The sequence below is a fragment of the Drosophila pseudoobscura genome, chromosome X, assembly GCF_009870125.1.
Source record: "Drosophila pseudoobscura strain MV-25-SWS-2005 chromosome X, UCI_Dpse_MV25, whole genome shotgun sequence".
Taxonomy (NCBI): domain Eukaryota; kingdom Metazoa; phylum Arthropoda; class Insecta; order Diptera; family Drosophilidae; genus Drosophila; species Drosophila pseudoobscura.
Window position 1 is genome coordinate 65,838,245 of NC_046683.1, and position 14,978 is coordinate 65,853,222.

General features: G+C 47.6%; 3 protein-coding genes across 4 annotated transcripts in view; 2 read left to right on the top strand and 1 right to left on the bottom strand.

The window, feature by feature from the left end:
- Pxn (Peroxidasin) overlaps window positions 1-841 on the bottom strand; it is a 28,472-nt gene extending 27,631 nt beyond the window's left edge. Inside the window, exon 1 of the mRNA XM_001354252.4 lies at window positions 380-841. Within this exon, the coding sequence (XP_001354288.3) occupies window positions 380-540 (161 nt within the window). The 5' untranslated portion in view covers window positions 541-841. The remainder of the gene's footprint in view (window positions 1-379) is intronic.
- A 3,118-nt stretch (window positions 842-3,959) lies between these two features.
- Window positions 3,960-9,635, top strand: LOC6900992 (uncharacterized protein KIAA1143 homolog). The gene is made up of 4 exons (XM_002134652.3): window positions 3,960-4,389; window positions 4,474-4,624; window positions 6,111-6,431; window positions 9,572-9,635. The coding sequence occupies exons 1-3, from the start codon at window positions 4,282-4,284 to the stop codon at window positions 6,320-6,322; spliced, it is 471 nt and encodes a 156-aa protein (XP_002134688.1). The 5' UTR covers window positions 3,960-4,281; the 3' UTR covers window positions 6,323-6,431; window positions 9,572-9,635.
- On the top strand, window positions 9,607-14,184 carry MEP-1 (zinc finger protein MEP-1). 2 transcript variants are annotated; one of them, XM_033383911.1, is made up of 6 exons: window positions 9,607-12,237; window positions 12,303-12,560; window positions 12,629-12,877; window positions 12,956-13,135; window positions 13,215-13,557; window positions 13,623-14,184. In XM_033383911.1, exons 1-6 carry the CDS (start codon window positions 9,643-9,645, stop codon window positions 13,625-13,627), a joined length of 3,630 nt encoding a protein of 1,209 aa, XP_033239802.1. In that variant the 5' UTR covers window positions 9,607-9,642; the 3' UTR covers window positions 13,628-14,184. The 2 variants fall into 2 exon arrangements, with proteins under 2 accessions (XP_033239802.1, XP_033239803.1); XM_033383912.1 differs by having other exon boundaries at window positions 12,632-12,877.
- Window positions 14,185-14,978: the final 794 nt, after the last annotated feature.

Sequence of the window (14,978 nt, forward strand, 5' to 3'; positions counted from 1 at the left end):
GGGCATGGCATGGCGTGCGATAAATATACAAATCCCAGGGCACAGAGCACAGAACACAGAACACAGAATCCAGAACCCAGAGCCCAGAACCCAGGCAGCTCTCTCTCTAGACATCCGTTTAATTGAGTCAACACGATGGTGGGGGTGGGAGTGGGGGTGTTGATGGTGGTGGGAGGTTAGGTTGGATGCATGGAGATAAAGATGATGCTGGCACAGATGGGGCAGGGCATCAAATTAACGCCACTGCCGCCTGCAGAGGGCCAACGGAAAACATTAAAAACTAATTTATGGAATTTGGAATTTGGAAAGCCAACAGCCAGAATGATTTATGCAGAACAGAGCCCCAATCCCCCGGAAAAGGATGAAGAGGAATACTCACAGAACTTGGGTGTCGTAGGGCACTTGCGGAGTGGTCGTGCGCTTCGCGCGAATGCAGCGCACGGTGCGCTCGTAGCAGTTGCATCCCGTCGGACAGTAGGCGGCCTCTGACCAGCCCGCCAGCAGGAACAGGTGGAACAGGAGCACTCCTCGCCACCACATGGCTATGTCGCAGATTCACAGAGGAAGCACCGAAAAAAAAAACGGAAAACAACACAAGCTTCAAGCGATAAAACGTGGACGAAGAGCGGAAGTTCTTGAGCCTCTTATCGGGCAGCTGTGCTTCTAGGTTTTGTGGTTCTTGTAGACTGCGCAAGTGCGACACTCCTCACATATCGCGGTACGCGTTCCAATCTACGGAAGTTCTATTTTAGATATTTTTGGCCTTTGGTCGGGTTTCGAGAGTGTTTTTGCCGAGTCAACTGCACGCGCCAAATGCCGACGAGCATCTGAATCAAGGAACAGAAATGTTGAACATAAAATAACCGACCGAGTTGCATGCAGCAGAAGCACACGAGGGGCATCGGCATCGGCGTCGGTGTCGACTTCGGCTGCCTCTTCCGGATGCAGTCTGTGATAACAATTTTCCTGAGGCGAACCGAAACAGAGAGCCGCTCAAGAGTACTCGATATTAGTTGGGGGCCAGCAATCCATGTGACTGAAGCCTACACTGAGCCAAAGGAATGGCTGGATGGATGGATGGGTGGCTGCATGCTGGCTGCTGCACCTGGTGGCACGGTGGCTCGGTGGCTCGGTGGCACGGTGGCACGGTGGCATGGCACCGTCAAGGCCAGAACTGGAGTAGAAACCGAAAAACAAAAAGCACAACAAGCATACGGCACGTTGCACATGCAGCATTAAATGCTTTGCCTGCTGCTGCCTCATTTTTAATGCATGAGCGGAATGGGCGGAAATCGGGGGCAGTGGCATAGAGCGGTTGCACACTCCATTTGCTCTGCCAGCAGCAAAACGCTGCAACTAGCTGGCTTAAGCGAGTTTTGGGTGATAAGACGCGAAATCAAATTTAAAAGCTATCAATTTGATATTAGTTTTGGGACCTGACAAAAACCCTTTGGGGAATCGTTGGGGGAACGTTGGGGGCTGGCCTGCCAGCGCGTACGAGGATGTAGACAAGCGAGGGGCTCGGCGTCGGTTTTGGGTTCCTCTATGTGTATGTGTGTGTGCTTTTTGGACACCAGGCGGGATACGGCAGACGGCAGATGCCATGCTGCAGCTCATAAAATTTCCCAGTTCTGGTGCAGATTTCATTTTGCACTGTCTGTTTTGTTTTCTTCTATTTTTGCCTGCAGTTTTTTGTTAGCTGTCGAAGTTTTAAAATCAATTTGCAGATGATTTATTATGTTCGGGGTATGGAGAAGGGGGCCAGGAGGTGGAGGACGAGCTGAGCAGGGGAATGTTCTGCATACGACAGCGACGGCAAATGGAAGCCACTGACGTTGATGAATGCCGCTGTGTATTGTTCTGCTGTCAGTTTTGATCAAATTTGTTTTCCCGGGCATCGAATTTCAGGTGAAGTGGAAAACTTGCAAGCTATGCGGCACTTTTCTGGTGCCATTTGTTGCTGTTGCAGCCTGGCAGAGATAGAGAGAGAGAGGGAGGACGTGTGGTAATCTGCAAATTGATTGCAGTTCCCTGGGAATCGAGAGGAAAACACCACCAAATTGCAGCATTCCGTAGACAGAGCGTGATACCATTGATACTAGTATATATTTCGGAAGTACATAATCATTCTGGATGCTTGCTTATTATGACGGATTTCTCGTTCAAATAAGAGCGCCATTCAAAAAGTAACCGCTTTTGAAAGTGCACTGCCTCACTCAGCCATCATTTTAGCACTAGCGCCTGCCAGACATGCGATACTAAATACGCATCTCCATCACAGCTGTTGTCTTTCGATACTAATCAGAAAAAATTGCAAAGAAAATGCACAAAATATAGCTCGAATTGCAATAAATGTACGCTAATTAAGCTACAAACCGAAATGCATAGAAGAAAACATCAATTAATTAGCATACTGCAGGTCTTAGCGCAACGTGCGCTACGTTGCTTCAAAGCAAAACGTTCGTGGTATGGAGAAGGCAGGGTCGCCCTCAGGTGTGGTGACCCCCAGAGCGTACATTAGGCGATAACAATAATTGATAATAATTTGTATCCTTTTTATTATAGTTGTAACTAGAGTTTAAATTTTAAAAAACTCCGCTCCCCGCTGGCAGAAAACAGGCAGAAGCCCAAGCTTTTTGAATGACACTTATGATATTTTTCTTAACGTTATATTGAAAAACTTTCAATGGCCGTAATGTCCGTGATGGCTGCCACTATTCATACATCTCCAATCTATTTTTGTCCTGGTACTCTTCAGTTCTAAGAGCGACATTTTGCCACCAATCGATCGGGAAAATTGTGAGCCGCGGCAAGGGTCACGGCTCTACTTTTATGCCCGGTACTCAGTCAATATATGTACATATGTGAGCTTATGATTTATATAGTACAATACATACATATTTTACGTAATTATACGCAAGGGCCGGAATTGGTTTTGCCGCATGGTTTTTTACTGTTCTAATGTTAATTTTTACACTTTGCTTGCACCCGTTCCACCTAGTGACCTATTCTATGAGAATTTTATAATATTTGGTGTTCCATTATTACTCACCTGTTTTTTATTCATCTGTCTCTCTCTTTCTCCCGCTTCTCTTGCCGACATCAAACATTATATCTAGCTCCGCTTCGACAAGGAGAGCGCACTGCACGATTAAGAGCGAGATAGAGCGATAGAGAGAATGAGAAGGTGCGTGGAAAGGGTAGCGTAGTCACTAAAAATGGATTTCTTCCTTCCGGCTATCATAATAACAGTGCAAAAACTCACAAGAGTTTAGTTGCTCTAGCTCTTATAGTATCAACCAGAACAATGAAAAAATCAGCTCGGAATTGATCTTCCGGTGTAAAGTTTGTAGACTCATCATGACTTTCTATCGTATTTTGTGATATGAATTGTCAAATGATGAGTCAGCTCCAAGATTATCAGCTAGTTTTTTGACATCCTTCAGAGCAGATTCAAAGCCTTTATTCTTATAAAGTATGTGAGCCGAGGAAAGCGTGCAGAGGAATGAGGAGTAGGACAGCGACAGCAAATGGAAGCCACTGACATTGATGAATGCCGCTTTGTATTGTTCTGCTGTCAGTTTTGATCAAATTTGTTTCCGGGCATCGAATTGCAGGTGAAGTGGAAAACTTGTAAGTTATGAGGCACTTTTCGGGGTCCATTTGTGGCTGTTGCAGCCTGGCAGAGATACAGAGAGAGAGAGAGAGGGCGTGTGGTAATCTGCAAATTGATTGCAGTTCCCTGGGAATCGAGACGAAAACACCGCCAAGTTCCAGCATTCCATAGATAGATTTATTTGTAAAAGTATATATTTCGGAGGTACATAATCATTCTGAATGCTTGCGTCTGATGACGGATTACTCATTCAAATAAGAGCGCCATTCAAAAAGTAACTGCTTTTGAAAGTGCACTGCCTCACTCAGCCATTATTTTAGCACTAGCGCGTGTTATTACTGCGATAGTAAAAACGCATCCCTATCACAGCTGTTGTCTATCGATACCAATCAGAGAAACTACATAGAAAATGCACAAAATATAGCTTGAATTGCAATAAATGTACGCTAATTAAGCTACATACCGAAATACGTAGAAGAAAAAATCAATTAAGTGACATACCGCAGGGTTTTGCGCATTTTTAGTTCCCTCAACGTACGCTTTCCAGCACTTCAATCAACAGTCAGCTGGTCAACACAGAACTCCCTCTCCCACCCAAGAAGCAATCAAAATAAAAATAAAAACCCGTGAGGAATTCGTGTGAAATAGATCCTCATGACGTTGCTATGTCCAAGCGAAACAATATAACCTACGTCAAGCCGCAGGAACCCAGTTTTTTGGCCAAGCTGAAGGCGGAAATAGGCTACAAAGAGGGGCCCTCCGTCGACACAAAGGTAAGTTTCGCGCGAACCGAATCTGGCCTCCAAAGCGCCCTCATGACCCTAACGTGACTGCTCTGTTTGTGTCTTTTGGAATAGCGCCAGCGACTCGAAGACGAGGACCCAGAGGGCTCGGACTCTGGCGAGGAACGGCCGGAAAGGGAGGACGAACAGCCCCAGGTGGTGGTGCTGCAGGCCGGAGATCTATCCGCCGCGGAGGCGCTCGAGGAGAAACGTTTAGCCGCCAAAGGTATGTGTACCCACACAAATACTCTCGCACCCATCCGGCATATATGTATATATGTACGCGCCAGCTGCAATGGTATGGTGTCGGTGTGTGCGTAGGTAGGATGTAGTTTGTCTGTGGCAGTGTTTAACTTTCAGTTCGGTTGAGTCAGAATCGAGCGGCGGTCGTTTTCCACGCTTCTTTCTGCCCTATACTATATACTATATACCATATATGCATACATATATACACCCGTATGTACATGCTACGTGTGTCGTGTGTGCGTCTGAATGTGCGCGCGTGTTTGTGTGTGTCTTTGCATTTTTGCAAATGAAAATTTAAATAAAATATAAACAATAGAGATCCAAATCCCAACTGTAAAAATCGAAAAACAATCGCAGAATCGGCGCCCGCTCCACATTTTGAATTTGCTCTGGTGCGTTGTTTGACAGAGAAAAAGAAAACGGTTTTTTGATGTTTGTGCTGTATATTTTGGCAATGGAAAATTCGATTTTTGATGATAACTTCATCAATCCTAACCTCGAAAATGTTTCTGGCTGGGAGTTTGCAACTTGCCACGCCCGCCAGGAGCCGGAGTTGCGCTGCCCGCCCACCTGGCCTGGACTGGACTGGCGTGCCGTCATGGTTACCGTGACAGCACCCATTCCGTTCCTCAAAACCGACCCCATTCCTGGCGGAGATTCGCTTTTGCAATTAGTGGCCAGCGGAGCACCCTCGCACCGACAAGACACACACACACACACTTACACAAACGCCCACACGGACACGGAATACTTAGACAATGGCCAAGGCATACACACTGACATTTTCATTGGGGGCTCCGCCAAAGCAAAGCATGTGATGAAAATCATAGTCAAAGTGGAGCGCACGATAAAGCAGCCGGCAAAGAAGTTAACAAATAACAGCGGCCCAACAACAGCTGCCTGCCGCTGCCGCTGCTTCTGCTTCTGCTGCTGCTGCTTGTCGGTTGTCGCTTTGTTGCCCGCCACAGTCGCTCAGTCTCCGTCGCGTCCCGTCCCTTCCCGTCCCGTCCCTCCACTTGCACACTAGCGCAGAAAATCGGGTGAAAACGTGTGAAAGAACGAACGAAGGAAGCAGGCAAAGAGGAGACAATGATGAACGAAACAAGCAAGCAAAGAGTACGGCAAGTGGCTTGACGACGACAGCGACGTGGACGTGGAGGAGGTAGCTGGCTATGCGGGAAGCGGGGCGGGGGACGGGGGCCCAGCAGTTGTCCGTTTTGTCGTTCGGGTTGCGAATCCGATGGTGGAGCACAGGGGGGAAGAGTGGTCAGGGCTGAGAAAAACGCTCGCACAAGAGATATATATTGGGGCTCTGCAGAGCAGGGGGCGGGCATAGGTTTTAGGTGGCATAGTTCGGATTCTGAGTCGCCATCATCATCATTGGCATATTGTAATTTAAACCGATTTCTGTGCAATTTTCTAATCAACCTTTTACCTTATCCTTTTGCTTATCCTCCCACCTCCAGAGCTGGCCGAGAAGCGTGCGGACTTGTCCCAACCCATTGTATTCAAGCAACGCGTCAAGCAGCCCAACGTCGAGGAGGAGGCTGATAAAACCAAGCCCAAGAAGAGCAAGAAATCCGATAAGGGAAGCAAGAAATCCAAGGCCGCTGCCGTCAGCAGCAGCAAATTGTCGTTCAACGAGGACGAAGAGGACAGCGAAGGCGGAGAGGATTAGGCGAGAACTTCCAGCTTTCCAGTTTTCCAGCTCCTGCTTCCAGCTTCCAGTTACTGTTCAGTTCCAGCCCCGTCCCGACCCATTGAGGTTGTTTGCTGTGAATGATTAGGTGAGTGCCGCCTGAAAAACTGTTGACTATCAATGTGCGAAAATGAAAAGGATAAACCTAAACCATCTCCCGGATCCTTAAAATGTGTGTGTGTGTGTTTTTTTTTTAGTTTCAAGAAACTGTTCTAATCCTATAAAAAATGCCACAACTTATTTCGAGATTTGTGCGGCTTTTTTCCAACTCTTTAATATTAAGGTTACATCTAAATTCTTTCAATCGCAAAGAGTTTTCTTAACCATCAGATTTTCACTCAAATTGTTATCCCTCAAAAGATATTTAATGCACACAAATAATAAAACCAATTTTGATCATTAATGCAGTTAAAAAGTGTGCTTCCAAAAGGATTTTCCTATCAGCGAAACATCCCATAGTTACAAATTAGAATTCAGATATATTGTATCCGACTGGCAAAGTCAGGAACAAGAAAAGGTCACGTGTATGTATAACATAAAATGCTTGTTACCGGGGCATTATAGCGGATAGTTTGAGTCTTTTAATGAACTGAACCCAGTAGTGGAGGGGGGACTACATACAAACCGTCCTACCAGTTGCCGATCACGGGGGTGAGAAGCGGGTTACTTTCAAATTTTGTACTTGCATATAGACCAAATCGCACACATACACCCATGCTTTCATATACATATGTATGCACATGTACATATATAAATACGTATGTTTGTAGCTGCGTGCAATGTACATACATATATATATATATATATATAAATTCATATATATATACATACATATGTACGCATGGGAGCGAAAGAGAGGCAACGTAATCTGAAATAAGTTGGAGAAGAAGAAGAAGCATCAGCAGCGCCAGCAAAAAGTATCGTGATTGAGTTTAAGACGCTATGCATTAGTATTAGTATACGTGTAAGCGTGTATGTGTGTGTGTGCGAGTGTGTGTGTGCGGGGGCCGGGGAGAATTTCCGTCTTGGAACTGTAACTATTTTCCCATCAGCAATAATCCGATATCACCATCATCACCATAGTACGTTTCGCGCGGGCTAATTTCAAATATCTGCACATGCAGAAAGGAGACAAGAAACGTATAAATCTATCAACTACACCGGCGACGCGACAAGGCAATGCCGTTTCAGTTTTGTTTTGTTCATTTCGTTCGTGGCGCGCGTACAATTGTCAAATTTGTTTTCCCTCCCGTCGTACCATTCATTCACATGGCCCACCAATACACTGGCACTGTCAGTGGCCATGCGCTTCACACTGCCATTCGCTATTTTAGAGCGCAAAACTGTTTGTGTTCTCTCTGTGCGGCTCTCCATCTCCATTCAGTGCTCTCGGCAGTGCCGGCAACCGCCAAAGGTGTTTATGTCAGCAGCTGGGGGACAGAGGACAGATCGAACGACAGAGGAACGGCCTTAAAATACAAATTAATTAATGAAATCTATATGGCACTTGTTCAATTTTTTGCATTTCGGCGTTATCGATTTCCGATAATTCGTCCCAGCAACGGTTGCAACCCTGAGCGCGCCCGGCTGTTCTATGCAACTCTGTTTTTGCTTTTTCCGCCTCACACATTTCCAGTTTGCTTTGCCTTGTTTGTCGTTTTGTGTCGCGCTTTACCTCGGCGTTCTATCCGTTTTTTTCTTCACCCCCACGAAAAGAATTTTTGTTGTTTGGAATAAAGCGTGCCAGAGCGATCTTTTTGAGAGTTGTTGCATATTAAGAGAGTGGAGTAGTAAGGACAACAGCGACCTGCTAACTGTGAAATGCAATGTAAATGTAAGTTCGGCTACTTGGCGTGGGCGACGCCACCGCACCGACACAACAAGATGCAGCAGCTGCAAAATGTTGTTGCTGCAGTGCAAAAATTAACTTTGACCAAATATCGGATGGTTCTTTGCAACGTAGTTTTAGTTCACTAAAAATGTATATATATACATATAACATTCAAACACCTACATAGAAACACGCACACACAACCAAACACACACGCGTATATATATACATGTACATATATATATATATGTACGCACACTAGCGCAAAAACACGCTCCTGTACCAAAGTACTCCACCACGCCGCCAAGCCAACCAACAACCAACACCACAAACGTCGTCATCATCGTCTCACCCGGACCCCGGCCGTATCCCCTCCCCTCGCCACCCCTCCCCTCTCCGCTCTGCCGTTCACCTCCACCAGCCCGCCCTGCCCTCCCTCCTGTCCCGTCATCATCCCAGTGTCTGCGTGTCCGTATGTATCTCCACAGAAACATACATATATACGGACATACTTACATACGGTTGTATATATAGATTGTACATATGTATGTTTGTATATTTGTGCGCTCGCCTGTCGCTGTGTTTGTGTGTCTGTCCGTCTGTCTGTCTGTCCGTCTGTATGTATGTATGTATGTATGTCAATCGTTTTGTTGGTTCTGCTCGGTAACTGTTCGTCTGTATGTTTGTATGTACATACATACAAACATATATGTATGTAAATATATACTTGTATATAAGTAAATATGTGCATGGCATGCCACATTATATATCAATACATAGTAATGTGCAACCATTTATATAAATACTCCCTGCATATAACGTTTTTTATGTAATTTACATGCATTCATTACATATTAAATTGTATTTTAGTTTTAATCCAATATGGCAGCCATTTTGTATCAATCCATTCTTTGAACTCCCCTGCCCCTGCCCCAGCCCCTCTCCGCCTACCATACTATCCATCCTCGACTCCGTGTCTCCCCCAATCCCCCCGCCTCAGCACCATAGCCATCTCTTTCCCTAACTTGGAATGGGTTTTAATTCACCTAGATTTTCAATTTTTTCGGTGATGGTTATTCTCTCTATCTCTCTCGCCTTCTCCTTTCCTCTCCTCTCCTCTCCTCTGTTCTCTTCTCCCCTCCGCTTCTTCCTCTTCGTCTCTTTCTGCAGTCTTGGCTCTTTTTTATTTTTACTCTTTGTGCCGCCCGCTTTGTGCTGCTCTTTCGTTGCCTCCGATACCTTAGTTTTCTTTCATGTGCCAATTTTTCCGGTTCGTCTCAAGAAGAAGCTATCAAGTTATTGCAAATATTTCATCCGATTTTTACCGATTTCTTCCGATCGGCACTTAGAGGAGTTAACCTACCAATACTAAATCCAATTTGTTTTCTTCCTTCCAGAAACACAAGATACAGCGCCAAGATACACCTCGACTAAGGCACATTCCACACACCAGAAAACAGACAAACAAATGACTGAAGTTGATGTCGTCTTGCCGGAGGGCGTGGCCGAGCCCACAACAAAGCTTGCCAGCGCATCAAGCCCGACCAGAGCCAAGGCCGACAGTAAAGAGAGCTCCACAGAGGCGATAGAGCTGGCCAACGATGATGAGAAGGCGGAGTTGGAGCTAGAGCCAGAACCAGAACCAAAACCAAAACCAGAGCCAGAGACAGAGGTAGAGACAGAGGCAGAGGCTGAACCAGAGCCGGCTGCCAAGGAGGCGGAAGAAGTGTCTTCCGGCGGCAAGGAGATCACAAAAGATGATGTTGTGGAGGCCTCCCCCAAGGCTCCAGGTCCAGAGGAATTGATGGATGTGGATGAAACCGAAACCGTGACAGAGGAAGAAGAAGATGGCGAGGACTCACAGATCACAAGCAGCAGTTCCAAGGAGCCCAAGCTGCCAGAGGGCGACGAAGAGATGGACACAGTGGAGGAGGAAGCCACCACCAACGGGGATCATGAGCCAGAGGCTGAGGACGCCGAAGAAGACGATGTGGAGAAGATCGGCAGCACAGCAGAGAACAGCTGCGAGGCCGAAGACCCACTGGGAGCAGCCACCACACAGCCCGATACAGAGGAGGAGGAAGCATCTACCGAAAAGAAAACAGAGCTGGCGGAGGACTTAGACGGCGAGGAGAGCAGCCAGCAAAGCGAGACGATCAAGTCGGCCAGCGACGAGGAAGACGAGGACGAAGACGAGGAGAGCAGCGGGGAAAAGAAGGAGACCCTGAATGGGTTTGTGGCAAGCCCACACAGTCCAGCGGAGAAGTCCCCACAAAAGGAGAACGGCCAGGCCAGCACAGCCGAGGCTAAGGCAGCCGCCAGCAACCACGATATGAGTGTCGTTAATCTGGATGAGGACAGCGACGAGGAAATGGAAGATATGTCGGACCTCAAGGTGCCGCCTGCTAAGCCAGCTTGCACCGAGATCCCAGTTCAGCCGCCTGCTTCTTCTAGCGGTGCCGAATCTTCGGATGATGCAGTGCTGATACCCTCCGACTCTGACTCCGAGGCCGCAGCACCACCGCCACCCATCAAAAAGAGTCCAGTGGCAACAGTGGCGCCCAAGCCAGCGCCACCTCCGCCGCCGCCCGTTCTAGATGATGATGACGACGACGACGACTGTGTGGTCATTGAGGATGATACGCCGCCAAGTATTTCGCTCAGCGGCATGGGGCTGGCTGGCAAGCGCAAGAGCGACCACCCGGACGATATGCACCAGCAGCCCAGCAACAAGAGGCAGCGGAGCAGCACGCCCTTGGGCCTGGGCCAGCTGACCATCAAGGATGCCCGCTCGCTAATGCCACACGAAGCTTCAACAGGGTCTGTGGGACCCAGGGACTCAATCTATCCAGTAACTATTACCAATGCGGTGACTGGGGCGGCCACCAATCTCGGTGTGACGCCGCCTAAGCTGGTGCCCATGGCGGGGAACAACGTGGCCCAGCTGAATCCCCCGACTCTGTCCCTCACGGGGCTGCCCAGCATGACCAACAATGCCAATCTCCTGCCAGGACTCACAGACGACATGTTCGTCCTCGAGGCGCCATCGTTCATTGTGCCCTACATCTACGAGAAGCCGCCCCACGAGAACATTCGCGAGGTGATCAGGTCCATTGAGACGAAATACGCCTTGTCGCCCGAAGACCTCGCCGAGGCAGTCAAAGGCGACGAATTCGACATGATGACCGAGCAGAACAAGGAGGTCAAGCCAGCGGATCCCTCCGCCGAGGGCAAGAAGAAAAAGAAGCGGGCAGACGATGAATCGTGGTCGGAGCAGTCGGACGAAGATGACGATGACGAAGACGACGACGACTCGGAGTCCGGGGTGCGCACTAAGGTACTGATCAAGGAGGCCAACGATGATCTGACTGCCCTCAAGGGAGCCATCAAGCCAGCGGCAGCCCTGGCGGCCACAGGGGGAGTGGTGCCGGCCAACAATGCGGCAAACAGCGGAAAACCCGGACAGGAGAACTATTTTGAGAGTCCGCTCGGAAAGTTCTTCATGGACATTGGCGTGGGTCTCGTGCAGGAGTATGTCCAGGCTGATCTACTGCGTCTCCAGAAGCGCAAAATGCGCAAATCCCTCACGCGCGATCCGAAGGACTTTGAGATGGCCATCACCGCGCTATCGGGCAACCTGCAGGCCTCCAAGACGAAAAACGCCCCCTTCAAGTTCACGATGAAACGCTGCGAGTTCTGCAACTTCAAATCGGAGTCGGCTCTCTCCATGGCCAACCACTACGAGACGCCGCACATGAACGGCGTCCTGTACAAATGCAATTTCTGCACTTTTGAGATCCGGAATGCCACGGAAATTGTCTACCACATGGAGGCCGTGCACAACATCAAGGCACGTCTGATCAAGCCACTGCCATACCATCAGTGTCCCAACTGCGGGTTCGAGGACAATGGAAAGGCCAAGCTGGCGCGCCATCAGCCGGTGTGCGCCAAAAAGTTCCGCCCGGAATTGAATCTGGCGCCGCCCAACGACTGGGAAGCCCCTGCCAAGATACCACGCATCAAGCCCAGGCATGGGCTTGTAGGCACAGCTACCGCCTATCAGGTAAGCGATATCCATTGGGATTTCCTTTTGGAATTGCGATTAAAAATGTTTTATTTTTATTCCAGGCCATGGCTGCACAGGCAGCGGCGCAAAAGGCGGCATTGGCCACCATTCAACAGCAGCAGGCCCAGGCTCAGGCCAGGAACATGCAGGCAGCTGCCCTGGCCGCCCAGAATGCGGCCAAGATGCGACAACGTGCCCCACCGCCGCCGAAGCCCAATTTGGTGCGGAGCACTCAGACGCCTGTGCGTGGAGCCGTTGCCAATACGGGACTCTCCACGCTGCCCAATAGCTATCAGTTAGCCGCGGGTCAGCTTGTCCAGGTAAAATCATCAAATCAAATCGGATAACGTGAAAGATGGTTTGCTCAAATATCGCTTTGTTTCTGCAGCAGGCATCCAAGAAGCCGATGGCAGGGCAGCCCAGCATTTCCATAACGCCATTACCTCGCCAAAGTGCGCTCGTCGGTGGTGCGTCCCCCTCGTCCAGCAAGGTGCCGCAAGCGGCAGCTGGCATGAAGCCTGGCCAGACGCCCACAGGCAACAACAAGGCTCAGTTCGTCATCTGCGAGATATGTGATGGCTACATCAAGGATCTAGAACAGCTGCGCAATCACATGCAGTGGATGCACAAAGTGAAGGTAAAGCTGAGTTTCCATATTGCCTGTGTGTTCGTTTTCTAACGTGAATTTTCTATTGAATTCTATTGTTCTGTGCAGATACATCCGAAGATGATCTACAACCGACCGCCACTGAATTGCCAAAAGTGTCAGTTCCGTTTCTTTACGGATCAGGGACTGGAGAGGCATTTGCTGGGCTCCCATGGCTTGGTCACGAGCTCCATGCAGGAGGCGGCGAACAAGGGCAAAGACGCCGGTCGCTGTCCCGTTTGTGGAAGGGTAAGTGTTACTCATCATCGGGGATTAGTCATAATTATTTGTGATTCCCATTGCTAACTGCTATTTTCTATCTGCGCAGATGTATCAATGGAAGCTGCTGAATCACGTATCGCGCGATCATCACATGACCCTGAAGCCCGCACATCTATCGTACAAATGCACCGTGTGCACGGCCACTTTTGGGATGTACAAACAGTTCGAGACGCACGTGTATACCGCCCACAGCACTGTGGCCAGAAAGGCGATGGACAGCAAGAAGAACAGCGCGCAGTCCAGTGGATCCTCCACTGCCTCTATATCGCGATCCCTGGGGGCAGCCAACGACTCGCTGCTGAAGCCGCTGAAGATCAACGATGAGATCACCATCATACCACAACCCGCATCGAAGCCACGCATCACAAATATGGAGAGTCATGTTATAGGTTCGTCTTTATCCTTCGCTCCCATATAGAGTCCAATGCTAATCTCTCCTTTTATATCTGCACAGATTAAACAGACCGTGTTGGATCAACCAAAAACCTAATCTCGCATAGTTTTCAGCATTGGCAGGCGCTTTATCATTAGGTTTAGTTTTGTAAGCAGATCTAAACCGTGACGACGTCCACTTACTTTTCTACGACGTGGGACGGATGGGACGGGTCGGTCACATCCATTTAGTTTCTTAAGTGTCCGAAGTGTATAAAAGTATAAGGAGAAAGTGTTACTAACGTAACCTTCCCTTCCCCCGGAATAAACTAAAGTAAATTATGCTACAGTTAAATCTTTCACACCAGCTACAGGATTCACGATAACTGATAAATCTAAATACGGATACTATTTTAGTTACGGATTACGGATAACAGATATATGTACGTTTTTTTGGAGTGGAGTGTGCACATATGTTGAAGTTGTAGCTACTACTAATCTATGATATATATACGATGATAGACCACATACATACGAGTACATTTAGCTGTAGATTATAGATCATAGTATATATATTTATGAATATTTTGAAAGTGATGAAGTAAAGCCGCCAGAGCGCATCGTCTGCATGATGACTATGTAAATTAGTTAAAAACTAAACTATTTATACTACAAGAAGTTCGAGTATCCAAATTTTGTGTTGCAGAATGTATATACATTTTGAATGACGCCCGCACCCGCACGCCCATCCATAATCTTTATCCCTGGACCCCAGACCCTAGACCCTACTGGGTTCTCGAATCGCACTCTTACTTCTTCTTCAGAGAGAATGACGCAGGAGAAAGTGAGGATGTAACTGATCTGAGAGACGTTCAACCTTTTAATTTTCGTGTAAAAGTTTAAACTTATATTTATATTACTTATAAAAATATTAAAATTAAAATATATATATATATCATCTATTATCTTGTAAGATCAATGTACTACAGTTATAAAGCAAAAACCACACAACACAAAACAACTGAAAATGATAAAATTAAAAACCTAGTTAATATAAAAGATCCATCTATACCAGCCTCAAGATTGTACATAATAATTGAAATTACCATACGTATAGAGAGATGAGGGGACCTGTGGATTCTGAGAAATGGAGCAAGTCTGAATCCCGTTCGCTAATGTGGCAGTGTAGCATCAACTCAACCTCAAACTCAACTCCGTTTCCGTGGCCGAGGTGTGAGAAGTGAATGCTTTTAGCAGTCACATGATGTGACACCTAAGACGGAGCACCCTGCATAGCCCTGCACCCCCCAGTTATCATTGGACGGATCGGATCGGATACGGATAGACAACGCATTTATCTAGCACTAAAGCGAAATTTATTTTTACTTTACAATAGAAAAAAAAAAAGTGAAATAGAAATTCCAACCTTGTGATGGAT